The following is an 18,390-nucleotide window of genomic DNA, read 5'->3' on the forward strand; positions in this document are numbered from 1 at the left end:
AACAAACTGGAAAAGGATCCAGGTAGCAGAAGACTGTGAGAGGAGGTTACCTTTGCCACTGGTTGCTACACTTCAGAGAAGAATGAGATGGCTGTTGTGCGGCTGGGCACTGGCTGGAAACCATGGACAGAACATGCTTCCCGGTGTTCGTTCGCATTCTAGTTCTTTTGAAGTAAAAATAAACCCTGCATTTGTTTTTATTGATTTTTTGTCAGCCATGTTTTTAAATTTTTGGCAGAGGTTCAATTTTTTTGTTTTATATTATCACCCATAATCATAACTTGGCCCCCTGCACTAGCCGTATTCATTTCCTTTCACTGATTTTACTTCAACTCTTGATTACCCACTTTAGTATTCTTTTTTGCATATCTCCGAACCACTTATTGGTACTGTTTGCCCTAGATGGCCTTGTGCCGCAAAAAATCCAACCATCACAGTCATCATCATGGAGTTTTTATTGACTAAGCCGCTGGTGTCTTTCTGCGCGCGTTGAGCTGAAAGCGCATTGTCGTTGTGACAATTCGCGTTACCCGCTACCACGTTGCCATCACAGGCCCCAACGTCTGCATGCTGCCCCAAGAGGCTGGGAAATGCGTGGACTTCCGCGAGCGATGGTACTACAACGCGGAGGAAGGCCGTTGCCACCGCTTCTACTACGGTGGCTGCGACGGGAACGCCAACAACTTCGGCTCGCACCTCGAGTGTGAACAGGTGTGCAGGCAGCCTGCTCCCACGGACGTCGCAGAGGAAGAGTTCCGGCTTGGTGAGTGGGAATAGGAAATTTCTGAGTGACGTTTGATGGGATTGGCTGCATGACTTCCTGGAGAAGGGACGAGGTGATCGCTAAAGGTAGTCACCAGTTTTGTTGCCCCACAGCTCATTTTAGTGTGATCTCAGGCTCCTACTATATCTGTAGTGCGAGTGTGGAAAAATTGAATTCAACAAATGTCCATTATTGTCATCATTGGAGGACCTAGAGAGGAGGTGAAAAACGAGGGGTGGGAAGTAAAAGATGATAGAGAGTTCAAATCAGGAGCAACAGGAGACACTCACTTTTCGGCGATATTTGCAGTGAAGGAAGCAGATACGGGGCCAATTATTTTACAGAAAGACGTCTTCCGTCGCTGCATTCCTTGCTGAGATCCAAGTTTAGCGACACCTTCAGCTCATTCAGTCGCCCACGGGCGTGGATAACTTCTTGGCAGACAAATATCGGTATTCAATCACCCTTCCACAATCGTTGCAAACTCCGCCCAGCGCAGCGGCAACTCTCTCGTTGTTTCTTCCCGGCAGAGTTCTGCTTCATGGCCAGCGAGGCTGGTCCCTGCAAGAACATGGAGTTCCGCTGGTTCTACGACAAGGAGGACGGGGTTTGCCGCGAGTTCTACTACGGCGGCTGCCAGGGCAACCGCAACCGCTTCAGGACGCACCGCGAGTGCGAAGAGAAGTGCTACCGCGCACAGGGTGAGCAATGATAAACTGAGGGAGTGCACCGCAAATGTAGGGAGCGTTCTATTTCTGGGCAGAGGTGCCAGTGCCACCTTGTTCTCTTTTCTCTTCAAGAACCAATAAACTTTGGCATGGTTATTGCCAAGTTCAGGTATAACTTTTAAATTTCCTGGGTGTAGTTGTTCCCGGCTGAGTTGGTGTGAATGTCAGCCCAGCTGAGCTGTAAGGCGGGACCTTGTTTAAATTAATCTTTATCTGGAGGGGAGGCAAAAATACTGTGGATTCAAAATTGCAGCTAGGCTTAACCATTCACACCGGGGACCTTGTTTAAATTAAGCTCTACTTGGAGGGGAGGCAAAAATACTGCGGATTCAAAATGGCAGCTAGGCTTAACCATTCACAGCCAGGACTTTGTTTAAATTAAGCTTTACCTGGAGGGGAGGCAAAAATACTGTGGATTCAAAATGGCAACTAGGCTTAATCATTCACCACAAAGCTGGGAATTTTTGGGGATTTTTCATCACTACCTTGTAGTTAACATAAGCTACAGTGCAAGCCGGGGTGATATACTTACTAGGTTTTACTCTAATAGTCTTGCTTTCTTGCCTATCACTGTCCTTGGCCTCCTCTGCCTAACTGTTCTCCAGGGTCCAAAAGTCTGAAGCTTACATCGATGATTGTGCTTTCTTTCTTTCTTTCTCTTGTTTTCAAATTCAAGTTAATTTTTTTTCGGGACGCATCCGGGTGTAAACATTTGAGCAAGACCTGACTGGTCCTCTGCTTCTTATACAATTCTTTCATAGCAGTAACCTCTTCAGTGAGGTGTAGACACACAACAGAATCTAAGATGATGGAGTGGAATATATAACCCGAAACCGGGACACAAATGTCAACATTTTTCTGGTAGAACATAGCCCAGGACGTTTTCCAATGGTGCTTCTCATGTTGCGCTGCCCAAGACTTAGTACTTGGCTATAAGTAATAGCAGTAATGACAATAAGGCAGACATGGCCGGGGTGAAATGCTGATGGAAAAGCTTAGCAGTAAGATGTGCACGTCTCATTTTTCTACATAAAGGCACAGGGTAGATCGAAATTTTAAAAAAGGGACTTTTTGTTTCTTCACAATTAGGGAAGTTCACCTATTTATGCACATTTTCTATAATCACACTTATGTTAGCAGGTTGTATTTCTGGCTCAAAAACAGTTTTTCCGTAAGCAAGTAGTAAGTGACCAGATCCTATGCTAGCATGTGCTCCGTGTTTATTGTAAATTTTTCTGTCAAGGAACTCCCAGCTTCAGTTCAAAACACTTTTCTGGAACCAACTGTATTAAGAAATTGCTTTTCAACCATTGCATAGCTGATTTTTCAGCCAAGGCAATCCAAAGACGCTGTGCACATTTTTTCCACATTTGTGCCGTGCGCCGAAAAATGTCTTTGTTGGGCTTCACGCTCGCAAGATTGCGACGTTGGAGACTGTTCTTTCATTAATTTATGGTGCATCCCATGGGCCAGCATTTCAAAATCATTCGGATTGAACCCTGGGCACAAGACCACCATCAAGTGGCTAAAAGAGGTTCACTTTGCGAACAGAGCTGCATGAGAGCTCACAAAATAAGCAAGGTAGGGCAGACCGGCTGGAAAGCGAAAAAATGACTTTTGTGGTGATTACGAAGCTGGTTCTTACGAAAGAAATGACTCCAGTGGTGTTTGCGGCAAAAAGTATTGCTTTTCACCTCTTTCCTTACTTTAAACTCAATTAACTCCAAACAGGGTTTTTTAGTACATCGGTGTCATTATTTCCTATATCTTCCAGGATAACCGGCTGATTCTTTTTTCCTGTCATCTACATAACTTGTCACATCTACCATGCTAGAATTGAAAATATGCTTGTAACTTTTTTTTGTTATAGAATTTTCACTATGTAAATTAGGCCAAAATGTAGGTACTGGCAGAAAAAAAATTCGGAGAAATTTTATTTTAGTCAAATTTTAGTAATTGTGGTGCAGTTAAAAAGCCCAAAATTTGAAAGGAAATGATGCATGCATTGTGTAGATTCCTGTAGTAGATGCCGAGAAAAATGTACCTCAAATTGGACAAAAATGCATGGGAATGCATGCAATAATGTATTGCTGGGCTGCTTATCAAGGGACTCTTAACTGTCTCTCTGTGTCCCAGCACATATGTCTTAATGTTTTTATGCTTGCAGACAAATACAGGGCAGTTGACAATTCTCCTGCCTGATAGTATTCATTGAGAGGATGGTCCACTGTATTTGACTTCCCGAGTCTAACCAAGTGAAACTAAATGATGATGATAATGATGAGTACTTATGTATGCGTTCTTTAATCTACACAAATGATCAACAAGCATGCCCGTGAGTTCTGAATCTCTCTGAAGGGGAAGTGGCTGTGATGAATTAAGGGTCTCGATTGGGATGTCGCCACAGTTTCCACAGAACGGGTAGTATGTGATAACATCCAAGGAAATATGGGGTGGCCAGAAAGAGATGTTTGTTCAGAGATGAAGTCTGAGTAACCGGTGTCAAAAGTAGCACCTAGCGTACAAACAGAGCTGGATGAAGTGATGGGTGGAGTCGTACTATTTAGATTCATATTGTTGTTGGTTGGATTCCAGCATCCAATGATAACAGGTAACCCACAATGTGAACTGGCTGTGAATGGGGTTAGTCGTAGTAGCGACAGGGGCAGAAACGAAAGGCAGTGCCCAGAACCGATGAGGGCAGGCAGGTGAGGACAAGAACTGGCCTGTTATCAGCTGGGCAGCGGTGTTAAGAGGACAGTGAATAATGATTGTGAATGACACTCTATATAGGAATCTTATGGTGGACAGTCTAGCAGAACTGTTCCATCTTTTGGTGAGAACTAGGAATGGTTTTGTTGTCTGGTGTTGGATATTTATGGTGCCTGTGCAAGAAACTGGCAGGGATGTTTGACCACCGTCACTCAGAAAGGTATGGCGGCTCCAGGATGTAAACCGACGCTCCTGTGAAGGCAAATTCGGCAACTATGCTGCACAACCACCTGGACTTAACTTGACACATGGGCCCAAGCTCTACTGATACTAGTGTGTTGCCTTATTGATGCTCGAAACTGTAGAGTCCCCAAGCTATTTTTTAAATGTGTGTCTCTGGGTCGCCTTGATTGGGCAATTTGAATGCAGGTGTTCCAGACTCGACACGTTGTTTGTTCTCCGCTGCTGTTTCCTTGCAGATCTGTGTACCCTGCCCAAGGTTCCGGGTTCGTGCAGCGGCCAGTTTGTCCAGTGGTTCTACGATCCCGAGACGGACCGGTGCCACGAGTTTGCCTACAGCGGCTGCCAGGGCAACGCCAACCGCTTCAACGACCGGGAATCCTGCGAGGGCCGCTGCCGCAAGGGGGCCCCGTTGCCGAACGAGCAGCCTGTGGACCGTCCCACGGCACCTGGTGAGCCTGTCTTTCTGAATTGCCATTTCTTCTGGTGATTTGCATTTATCACAGGCCCAGTTGCCCCCTTTGCCATTTTGCTAGGGGCAGAGCTTTGGTCATGTCACAAAAACTCACGTTCAACACTCTGCTCTGACACGTGCCGACTCAACCAAAAGTCATGCTTAATTTGGGCTCTTCGAATGAGGAACCACACTGGTTTCTCTGCTTGATAAAGCCCTTTTATTACTACAACTATTTCCCTAACCCAGTGTGCTAGCGGCAGAGTTGTGGCAGAGATTAAGACGTGTCAAAACAACCCACGCTCAACACTGAGCTACTGACGTGTCATCAATGGGAGAGCCAACTCAACCAAACGTCATCCTTAATTTGCGCCCCTGGAATGAGGAGAGAGAGAGAAAAACACTTTATTGGTGAGACACCGGGTTCATGTTGGGGCGCTGGCCTCAGCCCAGATGACCGAAGCGACCTGCAGCGCCCGTTGCGTCAGGGTCCGTTGATTCACGAGGCAAGAGCTACCCAAGGCCTGCTCCCACTGGATGGGGGTGGGGAAGGGGGTAAAGGTCCGCGGGGCACTCGAACAAAGAGTGGTATAGCGTGTCGAGGCTGCGGCATCTCGGACACTTTGCGGAGAGGAAGAGGTGTGGGTTGGAGGGAACCACACTGGTTTCTCTGCGAGATAAAGCCCTTTTATCACTACTACTTTTTCCCTAACCCGGGGTTCTAGCGGCTGAGCCAAGGGAGAGCTGTGGTCGTGCCAAAACTACCCACGCTGAACACTGTGCTACTGACGTGTCAGCAATGCGAGTGCCAACTCAACCAAAAGTAATCCTTAATTTGGGCTCCTGGAAATAGGAACCACGCCTGTTTCTCTGCGAGATAAAGCCCTTTTATTACTACTACTTTTTCCCATCCCAGTGTGTTAGCCGGCTGAGCTGTGGCACACCTTTGGTCGTGCGAAAACAATCCGCGCTCTACACTGTGCTACTGATGGATCAGCAATTCGTGCGCCAAATCAACACTTTGCCATCCCTAATTTGGGCTCCTAGAATGAGGAACCACACTGGTTTCTCTTCGAGATGAAGCCCTTTTACTACTACAGTTGAAATTTTATTTGCGAAACGCGATTTTGCAAATGTACCGATTTAACGAACTAATTCGGATTCTCCCGAAGTCACCCATAGGCTGAATGCTTTGAACTCGAAGTAACCAAATGAACTTCGCCGCCAAACTCGATTTAACGAAGTGTTCCAGAAAAAATCTACAGAGCAACCCGGCCCTTGATTGTTGTGAACTGCTTCCAGTATGCTGGCTTTCCCACATCTACTTCTGAGGATGAGACGGGCTTCACAAGACAGCAACAGGAACAAGAATAGGCATCGCCCAGTTGTTAGGAAGAGCTTCGTTGGTGTGACGTGGTGGCCGCAGATCAGAATGTCGACGACTTCGTGAACACCGATGCAGGCACAGTCTGTGACACAACAGAAGTTCTCGACGACGGCGAGATAGCGCTGCTTGTTTCCGACGTACATAAGGAGTCTGAAGATGCGAGCGATTCTGATACTGTCGAAGCTCCCGTGCCCACACCAAGCCAGGTGATGGACGCAGTTGGTCTTTTGAGGCAGTTTGTTGGGACACGCGAGGGTGCCGCGGACACTTTGACTTCACTGGCCAGAAAGGAGAAGTGTGTGTTTCCGCTACCCACAAAGCCCTCGTAGGCAAAAATTACGAGCTTTGCCAGTTGGCAGTAAACTTGTCATTCTGCCGAACGAATTTTGTTGTTTGCTCGATTTGACGACGTTTGCTATGTACCAAAAACATTCCCCGGTACCGGTGACTTCGTTAAATCGAGATTCAACTGTGCCACTAGTTCCCTAACCAAATGCGCTAGTGGCTGAACCGTGGCAGAGCTCTGGTGGTGTCAAAACAGCAGTTGCTCAACAATGTGCTACTGATGGGTCAGTAATGCAAACACCAACTCAACCAAAAGTCATACTTAAACTGGTCTCCTGGAATCAGGAACCGCACTAGTTTCTCTGCTAGATAAAGCCCTTTCATTACTACTACTATAGCCTTAACCCAGTGGGCTAGCAGCTGAGCTGTGCCAGAGATTTCGTCGGGTCAAAACAACCGACGCCCAACACTGTGTAACTGACGTGTCAGCAATGCGAACGCCAACTCAACCAAGTTTAATATCTGATTTCGGCTCTTGGATTGAGAAACCACACTCATTTCTCTGCGAGATAAATCCAGTTTATTACTACTACTATTTCCCTAACCCAGTGGGCAAGCGGCTGAGCTGTAGCAGAGCTTTGGTCGTGATAAAACAACCCACGCTCAACACTGTGCTACTGACGTGTCAGCAATGCCAGCGCCAAGTCAACCAAAAGTTCTCCTCAATTCCAGCTCCTGGAATGAGGAACCACACTGGTTTCTCTGCGAGATAAAGCCTTTTTATTACATCTACCATTTCCCTAACCCAGTGTGCTAGAGGCCGAGCTTTGGTTGTGTCGAAACAACTCACCCTCAACACAGTGCTACTGACTTGTCAGCAATGTGAGCACCAACTCAACCAAATTTCCTCCTCAAATTTGGCTCCTGAAATGAGGCACCACACTGGTTTCCCTGCGAGATAAATCCCTTTTATTGCTACTACTGTTTCTCTAACCTAGTATGCTAGCGCCTGAGCTATGGCAGAGATTCAGTTCTATCAAGGCAACCAACGCTGAACACTGTGTTACTGATATTTCAGCAATGCGAAATCCAACGGAACCAAAAGTAATCCTTAATTTCAGCTCCTCGAGTAAGGAACCACACTGGTTTCTCTACGAGATAAAGCCCTTTTATTATTACTAGTACTTCCCTAACCAAATATGCTAGCGGCTGAGCTGTGGCAGTGCTTTGGTCGCGTCAAAAAACTCCACGCTCAACCCTGGGCTACTCACATGTCAACAATGTGAACGCCAATTCAACCAAACGTCAACCTTAATTTGGGCTTTTGGAATGAGGAACCAGACTGGTTGTGTGCGAGATCAAGCCCTTTTACTACTACTATTACTACTACTACTACTACTACTACTACTCTACTACTACTATTACTACTACTACTACTACTACCATTTCTCTAACCAAGTGTGCTAGCGGCTGAGCCGTTGCAAAGCTTTGGTCATTGCCAAAACAACCCACTCTGAACACTGAGCTCTTTTAAGTGTCAGCAATGCAAACGCCAACTCAACCAAAAGTGATCCTTATTTGGGCTCCTGGAATGACGAACCACACTGGTTTCTCTGTGAGATAAAGCCCGTTTATCGCTACTACTATTTCCCTAACCCAGAGTGCTAGCCGCTGAGCTGTGGCAGAGCTTTTTTCTTGCATTAACAACCCACGCCCAACTACTCTGCTACTGACTTATCAGCAATGGGAGCACCAACTCAACCAAAAGTGATCCTTATTTGGGCTCCTGGAATGACGAACCACACTGGTTTCTCTGTGAGATAAAGCCCGTTTATCGCTACTACTATTTCCCTAACCCAGAGTGCTAGCCGCTGAGCTGTGGCAGAGCTTTTTTCTTTCATTAACAACCCACGCCCAACTACTCTGCTACTGACTTATCAGCAATGGGAGCACCAACTAAGCCAAAAGTCATCCTTGTTTGGGCTCTTGGAAAGAGGAACCACACTGGTTTCTCTGCGAGATAAAGCCAATTTTTTACTACTACTATTTCCCTAACCCAGTGTGCTAGCGGATGAGCTTTGGCAGAGCTTTGGTCGTGTAAAAACAACCCACGCTCAACACCGGGCTACTCACGTGTCAGCAAATCGAACGCTGACTCAACCAAAAGTGATCCTTAATTTGGGCTCTTCGAATGAGGAACCATGGTTTCTCTGCTAAATAAAGCCATTCTATTACTACTACTATTTCCTTAACCCAGTGTGTTAGGGTCTGAGCTGTGGCTGTGTTTTGGTCGTACGAAATCAACCCACGCTCTACACTGTGCTACTGACGGGTCAGGGTCAGCAATGTGAACACCAACTCAACCAAAAGTAATTCTTAATTTGGGCTTCTGGAATGAGGAACCACTCTGGTTTCTCTAAGAGATAAAGCCCTTTTATAACTACGAATATTTCCCTAAATCAGTCTGATTCCGCCTGAGCTGTGGCAGAAATTTGTGTCAAAACAATTCATGCTCAATACTGTGCTACTAACGTGTCAGCAATGCCAGTGCCAACAAAAAGTCCTCCTCAATTCCGGCTCCGGGATGAGGAACCACACTGGTTTCTCTGCGAGATAAAACCCTTTTAATACTACTTCCATTTCCCTAATCCAGTGTGCTAGAAGCACAGCTGTGGTCGTGTTAAATCAACTCACGCTCAAAACTGTGCTATCGATGCGTCAGCAATGTGAGCGCCAACTCAACCAAAAGTCATCCCTAATTTGGGCTCCTGGAACGAGCAACCACACTGGTTTCTCTGCGACATAAAGCCATTTTATTACTACTATTTCCCTAACCCAGTCTGCTAGTGGTTGATCTTTGGCAGAGCGTTGGTCGTGTAAAAGCAACCCATGCTCAACATTAGGCTACTCACGTGTCAGCAAAACAATGCCGACTCAACCAAAGTCATCCTTAGTTTGGGCTTCTGAATGAGTAACCACACTGCTTTCTCAGCTAGATAAAACCCTTTTTTACTACAACTACTTCCCTAAGCCAGCTCCCAGGCAGCACAGGACTATTCTGCCTAAAACAGGCCGGTGTACTTTGGCCGGTGATTTTCTCTCCGGCCGTTTTCCGGCAGCCATGTTCGGCCCATGTCCAAATGTGGGCCTTTTGGCCGTATACGGCCGTACTCCCATGGCTGTTCAATGGCCAGTGTCCGTCGGCCAGTCGACCGGCTTACGGTCATACGGCCAGATTCCAGCCGTAGGGCTCCGGCCATTCTAAAGCCAGCCGTGTACGGCCGAAGTACGTCCGCCGGAGGACAGCCGAGATGCGGTCGTCGGACTCCAGCCGGACTACAGCTACCGGAAATACGGCCGTGCTACGGGCATTGGAGTTCAGCCACAGTACGTTAGCTGTACTGAGGCCGGTCACTGCATGTCGCGCAAGCAGATGACTCATTCGCGCAGTGCAGAATCAGCACAAACCCAGAATTTTGGGTCCAATGCAGCCACATCAAAGTGAGCTCGCGCGCAGCCACGAGCCGTCAAGCTTTCAGCGCAGCCTTGCTTAATTACCAGCCTCAGTTGACAGCAAGTCTTTTATTAAACAGTGCTCACAAATTGTCGTTCCTTTAATTGCTGTGCCTCATTTACTGCCGAACACAAAAAATATTCAGTTCTTTGTAGAGCTTGAATAGATGTATTGTCCAGGTCCTGATATCCTCTGTGGGGCGGCTTACCTGTAATAAACGGGGAAAGAGGAGGGGGGGGGGGTGGCGGCGGCGGAGGGCGCATACTTTAGTGGGTTGAATTTCAGAGAGATAAATTGCGCCGCTTTTAGCCAATTTCTTTTAGGGCAATATTCCGGAACACTTTCATGCTAAGACTTCATAAACTATTTTTATAACAGTTGCTTGACCAATTTTGATGTATATATAACCGGCGTGAATGCCTTTACGAAGCATTTTGGTTCTCAACAAAACACTCAGCAGCATTTAATATAACTCCGTCACAAAAAAGTATGTCCAGTTTTTGCCCATTTTTCTTGCAAAGGCATTTTCTACTCGATCAACTTTTCTGATGGTCTTGCGCAGGGCTGATCATAAGAAGGAGCGAACAGGTACTTTCATTTTCAATCTATTTTAATGTTGTTTTCATGAGTATACGTCCACACCACTTAATAGTCCAAAAGAGCTTAATTTTCTTCTAATGTCATACTACGTTCAAAAAATTCTAGACGCGTCGCGAATGACGCCGTGCTTCAGGTGGCTGCAGTTGTATCCCTTTGTGTTCACGCAAGGAAAGGCATAAAATTAGAGTTACATAATTTGTTTCAAACCAATAACATAGCAATGGTAGCATGCATACAGGAAACCTTGCATACTGCAACGAATAGGGCAATAAATATTTTATTGTTCAAGGTTTAATGCGTAGGGTTCTCAACCCGTCGGAGGCAAACTTGCGTCTCTGGAAGTTTATTTATTTATTTATTTGTTTATTTATTAATTTTTATTCATTGTTTTATTTATTTATTTATTTATTTATTTATTTGATGCCTGCTTGCCTTTGCATGCATTACAGAAGGGAGATACATAACACTAAGCATTAAATATGAGACAAAATAACAAAATAATTCTACAAAGCGCACTGAAAATCGTCAATATAAACAGTTAATGCAATCATACGTCGAAGATAATTACACTGCAGTATTGATGTAAAATAAAATGAATCGCGCAAGGCGTCACCTTTAAAGGAAAGTTAATAATTTGCTTTAAGCTAGCGGTCCCACTTTGTAATATGTAGAATGGCGCTTGGACATACTTCTCCCCTTCTACAACAGTTTCCGAATGATAGGTATTACGAAAAAAGTTCTACCTGTGGTTTCGTCTGTGATCTTTCGCGTCCTGCCATTTCAGTTTACTTTTATTTTCTCTCATGCTAAGTTGAGCGTGCCAATTACCTAATACGAATCGCACTGACATATTCTGTATGTTTTCGAGCGTATCAACGAGCTCTTTGGTGTAGGGATCCACGAAAACACATGCGTACTCCAAGATTGAGCGCACATGAGTGAAATACGGTTATTCTTTTCAGTTAGATGGAGTTTCACTGAAATTTCGTCTCAGAAAGCCAAAAACATATGCAGCCGTAACTTTTATGGTGTGAACCTGCCTATTTGACCTCTAACCACTCCCTAAATAAACTCCTAGGTATTATATTCCTGTAATGAATATAATGAAGATTTTCTTGTAAAGGTGCCGTTAACACACTGTTTAACATCCAAAAACTTTTCTGAATCAGCACACCAGGATGTTATTAAATTCGAATAAAGCTGCAGGTATACGGAATCACGTTCATTCGCTATAGTCCGGTCAACTACACAGTACTTTTGAAAAAAGCTATAGGGCCAATAGTAATAACAATGCAAAAACCGATTCATTCAGTTCATAGGATGAAATGTACTACGCAGAAGGTGATATGCAACACCATCATTTGCTTTTTTGCAGTCCAAGAATATACAGTCAACCATTTTAAGCTTATCTATCGCAAGAGCCAAATCGTGTGTGAACTCAACAATCCGCATTGAGCAAGAAAATCCTGACAAAATCCGTATTTGCTAGGATGCTGGCGATTATGTTTACCCAAATGAGTCATATCCCAAGAGTTGCTGAGCTCACCTTCAAACATCGGAACTAAATTAACAGCTAGGCTTCGTCAGTGACAAGGCTCTGTTGTTATCGCAAATTTAAAATAATTTTTTTTCTAAATAGGCAGTCGTAAAATCCCCTGAAGCAACATAGTGCAGGGCATGAAGTTGATCCTACCAATGCACGAGCGAGTCTCTTCTACGTTTATCACCAACAACATACTGCAACATTGCTTGTCGCAGTTTAATTGTAAGCAGAATAACTTGCGCTTTTGCTCGCACTTGCCTTTCTTTGGTGGGGAGTCCTTGACATGGTGGCGGTTTAGCTCCTGCGTGGTGGCCGCTTGCTCGACGCCCTTGAAGGCCAGTTATTTTGGTGAACCATCTCCATCTCGGATCGGACATCTCTGGCGGGTCGATGTCTCCAATGCTCTCCATTTCTTGAGCGGGCGAATAGCCTAGAGCTGATGCGTCGACGAAGCCGGCGGCCGAGGCGTGGTAGCGGCGATGACTGGCGAGGCCTAGCTCACCCGTCGGTGTGGCACAGTCTTCTTGTGGTAATAAATGACATTTCGATGGCCTAAAAGGTTCCCTGCTAATGTCCAGTGAGTCCTTCCACCTTGCCCGTTCACCGAGAACACTCATTACTGTTTGACAAACGATGTTCGTTCATTTAAAACGTAGAAACACGGAGCGGATGAAAAACGCGTCCCCGTCGTTCGGCTCCCTAACGGCTTTTCCTCCCCCAGGAAAAGACCGGTCGGTCTCCTTCCAAACACGTCTGTGCATGAATTCTCGGCGCCCAGGCGCGAGCCGTTGTTCGGCTGTATGCCGTTTGCCGAAAAAATGACGTATACCCAGATACCTTACGTAGGCCGGTCTCCTCTTGAACACCGGTTGCCAAATATTCTGTGGCCATTCGCTTGCCGTAATTCGGCCGAGGACAGCTAACCGAATGAAAAACGTATATTCTGGGGCCGTACGTCCGCCGGACGCGCGGTTCACCGTTGAAACAACGAATGCACGGCAGCCGCGCTCCGGCCGGTATCCTTTCGAACACCAACTGCCGCAAGAATACGCTGGCCGGTCGCTTGCCGTGCTTCGGCCGATTACCGCTTCCCGAAGAAAAAACGGATGCCCTAAGGCCGTACTTCGGCCGTTCTCTTTCTCAACATCGGCAGCCGTAAGAGAACTGAATATCTGGCAGCCGGTTAGCTGCCGTTGTACGTCCGGACACGGGCGGACGGAAAAATGCCGAAGCGCTGGTTGCCGAATGTTGGCCGTTCAACGCATGACCAGTGGCTGCCAGAACCTGGATGCTGGCCGGACATGCCAGAAAGCGGCCATAGACGGGCCGGTCTTGGGGCACACTTTCTGTGCCGCCTGGGAGTGTGCTAGCGGCTTAGAGGTAGCAGAAGTTTGTAGTGTGAAAGCAACCACACTCAACACTCTGCTACTGACGTGTCAGCAATGCGAGCGCCAACTCAGCCAAAAATCCTCCTAAATTCCGGATCCTCGAATGAGGAACCACACTGGTTTCTCTGCGAGATAAAGCCCTTTTATTACTACTACAACTTCTCTAACCAAGTGTGCTAGAGGCAGAGGTTTGGTCGTGTCACAACTCATGCTCAACACTGTGCTACTGACGTGACAGCAATGCGAGCACCAACTAAACCAAATTTCCTCCTCAATTAGGGCTCCTGAAATGAGAAACCGCACTGGTTTCTCTGCGAGATAAAGACCTTCTATTGCTACTACTGTTTCTCTAACCTAGTGTGCTGGCGTCTGAGCCATGGCAGAGCTTCGGTTGTGTCAAAATAACCTACGCTCAACACTGTGTTACTCATGTGTCAGCAACGCGAACGCCAACTGAACCAAAAGTAATCTCTATTTTGGCTCCTCGAATAAAAAACCACACTGATTTCTCTGTGAGACAAAGCCAATTTATTACAACTAGTATTTCCCTAACCCAGTGTGCTAGCGGCTGAGCTGTGGCAGAGCTTTGGTCGTATCAAAACTATCCACGCTCAACACTGTGCTTCTGACCTATCAGCAAATTGAACGCCGACTCAGCCAAAAGTCACGCTTATTTGGGTTCCTAGAATGAGGAACCAGACTGGTTCTGTGCGAGATAGAGCCCTTTTACTACTACTACTACTACTACTACTACTACTACTATTTCTCTAACCAAGTGTGCTAGCGGCTGAGCCGTGGCAAAGCTTTAGTCGTGTAAAAAAAACCACACTCAACACTGTGCCACCTATGTATCAGCAATGCATACGCCAACTCAACCAAATGTCGTCCTTAATTTGGGCACCTGGAAAGAGGAACCACACTGGTTTCTATGCGAGATCAAGCCATGTTATTACTGCTACTATTTCCCTAACCCAGTGTGCTAGCGGCTGAGCGGTGGCAGAGCTTTAGTCGTGTCAAAACAACCCACGCTCAACACTGGGCTACTCACGTGTCAGCAAATCGAATGCTGACTCAACCAAAAGTCATCCTCAATTTGGGCTCCCTAATGAGTAACCACACAGGGTTCTCTGCGAGATAAAGCCCATTTATTACTACTACTTTATCCCTAACCTATTTTGCTAGCGGCTGAGCCGTGGCAGTACTTTGGTCGCGTCAAAAAACTCCACGCTCAACCCTGGGCTACTCACATGTCAACAATGTGAACGATAATTCAACCAAACGTCAACCTTAATTTGGGCTTTTGGAATGAGGAACCAGACTGGTTGTGTGCGAGATCAAGCCCTTTTACTACTACTATTACTACTACTACTACTACTACTACTACTACTACTACTACTACTACTACTATTACTACTACTACTACTACAACCATGGCATGTCAGCAATGCGAACGCACAATGAACCGAAAGCCCTTCTCAATGCCAATCCTGTAATGAGCAACCACACTGCTTTCTCTGCGAGATAAAGCCCTTTTATTACTACTACCATTTCCCTGACCCAGTGTGCTAGAGGCAGAGGTTTGTTCGTGTCAAAACAACTCACGCTGAACACTGTGCTACTGACGTGTCAGCAATGCGAGCACCAACGCCACCATATTTCCTCCTCACTTTGGGTTCCTCAAATGAGTAACCGCACTGGTTTCTCTGCGAGATAAAATCCTTCTATAGCTACCACTATTCTTACCCAGTGTGCTAGCGGCTGAGCCATGGCAGAGCTCCGGTTTTGTCAAAACAAACCACGCTCAACAGTGTGCTACTGACAGGTCAGGAACTCGAGCGCTTACTCAACCAAAAGCCCTCCTCAACTTGGGCTCCTGGAACGATGAACCGCACTGTTTTTGTTGCGCGATAAAGGCCTTTTATTACTACTACAATTTCCCTAACAGTTACAGTGTGCTAGCGGCTGAGCTGTGTCAAAGCTTTGGTCGTGTTAAAACAACCCACACTCAACACTGCGCTACTGACGTGTCAGCAATGCAAACGCCACGTAAACAAAAAGTTCACCTCAATTTGGGCTCCTGGAAAGAGGAACCCCACTGGTTTCTCTGCGAGATAAAGAAATTTTATTCCTACTACTATTTCTTTAACCCAGTGCTTTAGCTGCTGAGCCATGGCAGAGTTTGGTCGGGTTAAACGAGTCGCTCTCAACACTGTTCTGCCGACGTTTCAGCAAGGCGAGCGGCAACTCAACCTAAAGTCCCCAATTTGGGCTTCACTGATAAACAGCACTGATTTCTTTGCAAGATAACGCCCCTTACTCCTACAATTTCGTTAACCAAGTGGGCCAGCGGCTGAGCTAAGGCAGAGCTTTGGTCGTGCCAAAACAACTGACGGTCAACCCTGCGCTACTGATGTGTCAGCAATGCGGGCGCCAACTCAACCAAATGTCATCCTCAATTTGGTCTCCTGGACTGAAGAATAGCACTGGTTCCTCCGCGAGTAAAACCTTGTTCTTACTACTAATATTTCCCAAGACAAGTGTGCTAGCGGCTGAGCCATGGCGGAGCTTTGTTCGTGTCAATACAACTCACTCTAAGCACTCTGCTACTGACGTGTCAGCAATGCGACCGCCAACTCAACCAGAAGACCTCTTCAATTTGGGCTCGTCGACTTAGGAGCAGCAGTGGTTTCTCTGTGAGATAATGCCCCTTTATTACTGCTACTATTTTCCTAACCAAATGTGCTAGTGTGCGAGCCGTGGCAGAGCTGTGTTCGTGTCAAAACAACTCATGCTCAACACTGTGCTACCGACATGTCACCAATGCGAACGCCACCTCAACCAAAAGTCCTTCTCAATTTGGGCTCCTGGAGTTGGGGACCTCTTTGGTTTCTCTGCGAGATAAATCCCTTTTATTACTACTATTTCCCTAACCCAGTGTGCTAGCGGCAGAGCCGTTGCAGAGCTTTGGTCGTGTCAAAACAACCCACGCTAAACACTGCTACTGACATGTCAGCAATGCGAGCGCCAACTCAACCAGAAGTCATCCTCAATTTGCTCCTGGAGTGAGGAACCACTCTGGTTTGCCTGCGAGATAAACCCTTTTATTACTACTATATCCCTAACTCAGTGTGGTTGCAGTAGAGCCGTGACAGACCTTTGGTCCTGTCAAAAGAACCTACGCTAACACTGCTGCACACGTGTCAGCAATGCGAGCGCCAAATAAACCAGCAGTCATCCTCAATTTGGGCTCCTGGAATGAGGAACACCTCTGGTTTCCCTGCGAGATAAACCCTTTTATTACTACTACTATTTCCCTAAACCAGTGTGGTAGCAGCTGGCAGACATTTCTTTAAATCTAGAGGGTGGACATTACACTTAACCACCGTTCCATTATGCTGGCCTACACAACCTCGGAGTAGGCATTTACCAGCCGCCGTTTTTCATTCCTCGCGGAAACAAAAGGGGCACTACATTCCACCACCTTAGCTACACTCCTTTCTGCTTCAGCGGCAAAATGTGCCCCACTCACATGACTTATACTTTAAAAGATACGGCACCTGCCACTTGGCATGCAGCCTTTGCGTCAAACGCAAGTCATAAGAGCAGTTCTGTCAGCCGAACGCACTCCCCTGCCATTCAATCAATCTACTGTAGCCTCAAAACCGGCTCGCATTAGGTTCGTCAAATAAATTATGTGCCCACCTCCCGAGTTCTCAATTAGTTTTTAAGACACTGCCTCTTTCTGGGAGGCGAACCGCCCTGCTGTGGGCAAAGCACCTGTACATCTGACCGGCGGCTTCAGGCTGACTTTGCCACATTCGCTGGTGATTTTAACTTGGTGCATGTTGAAACTTGTGTTGATGATTGTGAATGAATTGTCCTGTTCTTGATGTATTTTTATTTCTTCTTTCTCCCTTAAATAGTCTCCCCCACCAGACGCACCCCTAAACCTGGACGTACTGACAAAGGTAACCTCTCCCTACTCCCACGCTAATTCCATCTACATCAGCGCATTAGAAATGTGCTTTGTGCTCTTTTTTAAAATCTCCTGGCTTTTGAAGAATAGTTTTTGTTGCTTGCAATGGTGTTGGTGGTGTGTGCATTACACCCAGTGCACCTTTGTTGTGACTTATCTCTGAACACGGTGGCAGTCCTTTTGTTTTTCCCTAATGCGTTAACCATTTCTCTCGTTGATTCTTTTATTAAAAGGTTGCCTACATCATGTGACGCCTATTGCCAAGCATTTTTACCTTAACTGATCTTGTTCTAGTGTTCGTGCCTCTGCATAGGTAATACTATTTCATTTGTAGCAGACTATGCTCTTCACTGTATTCACCTTGTTGCAAAAGGTGGGAGCTGTTAATTGCTGAAGGCAGAGATAGCGTTCATTCTATTTCCACAGGACCTTTACCTTTCTTTCCAGCAACCTTTCTGGAACTCGTTTCAGGCCATAACCGGGATGTGTGGGCTTTCGGGGGGGAAGACGGGGACTCATCACTCAGACTCATCACTCAGTAAAACTGTTTCGTCCCCCATAACCTAGTTTGCGTTAACATAGTGAAAACATTCAGTTCAAACATGCGCTACAAATTAGAGTGAAAAAAGAGCTACAGTGGAGCCTCGATAATTAGGGTTGGGCGAATGCCGAATAGTAACTTTCGAATCGAATATCGAATTCAATTTGAAAAAAAAAAAGCTGAGCATCGAATCGAATATCAACTTTTTTTTACAGGCTTCGATTTTTGACGTGTTTTTGTGCAAAAGCAGACGCAACTT

General features: G+C 46.2%; 1 protein-coding gene across 1 annotated transcript in view; it reads left to right on the top strand.

Annotated features, from left to right (window-relative positions):
* LOC144148276 (papilin-like) overlaps positions 1–18,390 on the top strand; it is a 226,226-nt gene that overhangs the window by 140,144 nt on the left and 67,692 nt on the right. Inside the window, exons 29-31 of the mRNA XM_077679835.1 lie at positions 554–763; positions 1,294–1,464; positions 4,683–4,895. Coding sequence (XP_077535961.1) covers positions 554–763; positions 1,294–1,464; positions 4,683–4,895 — 594 coding nt within the window. The remainder of the gene's footprint in view (positions 1–553; positions 764–1,293; positions 1,465–4,682; positions 4,896–18,390) is intronic.

The sequence above is a fragment of the Haemaphysalis longicornis genome, unplaced genomic scaffold (assembly GCF_048455015.1).
Source record: "Haemaphysalis longicornis isolate Haplotype H1 unplaced genomic scaffold, Haemaphysalis longicornis Haplotype H1 scaffold_8, whole genome shotgun sequence".
In the NCBI taxonomy this organism is placed as follows: Eukaryota; Metazoa; Arthropoda; class Arachnida; order Ixodida; family Ixodidae; genus Haemaphysalis; species Haemaphysalis longicornis.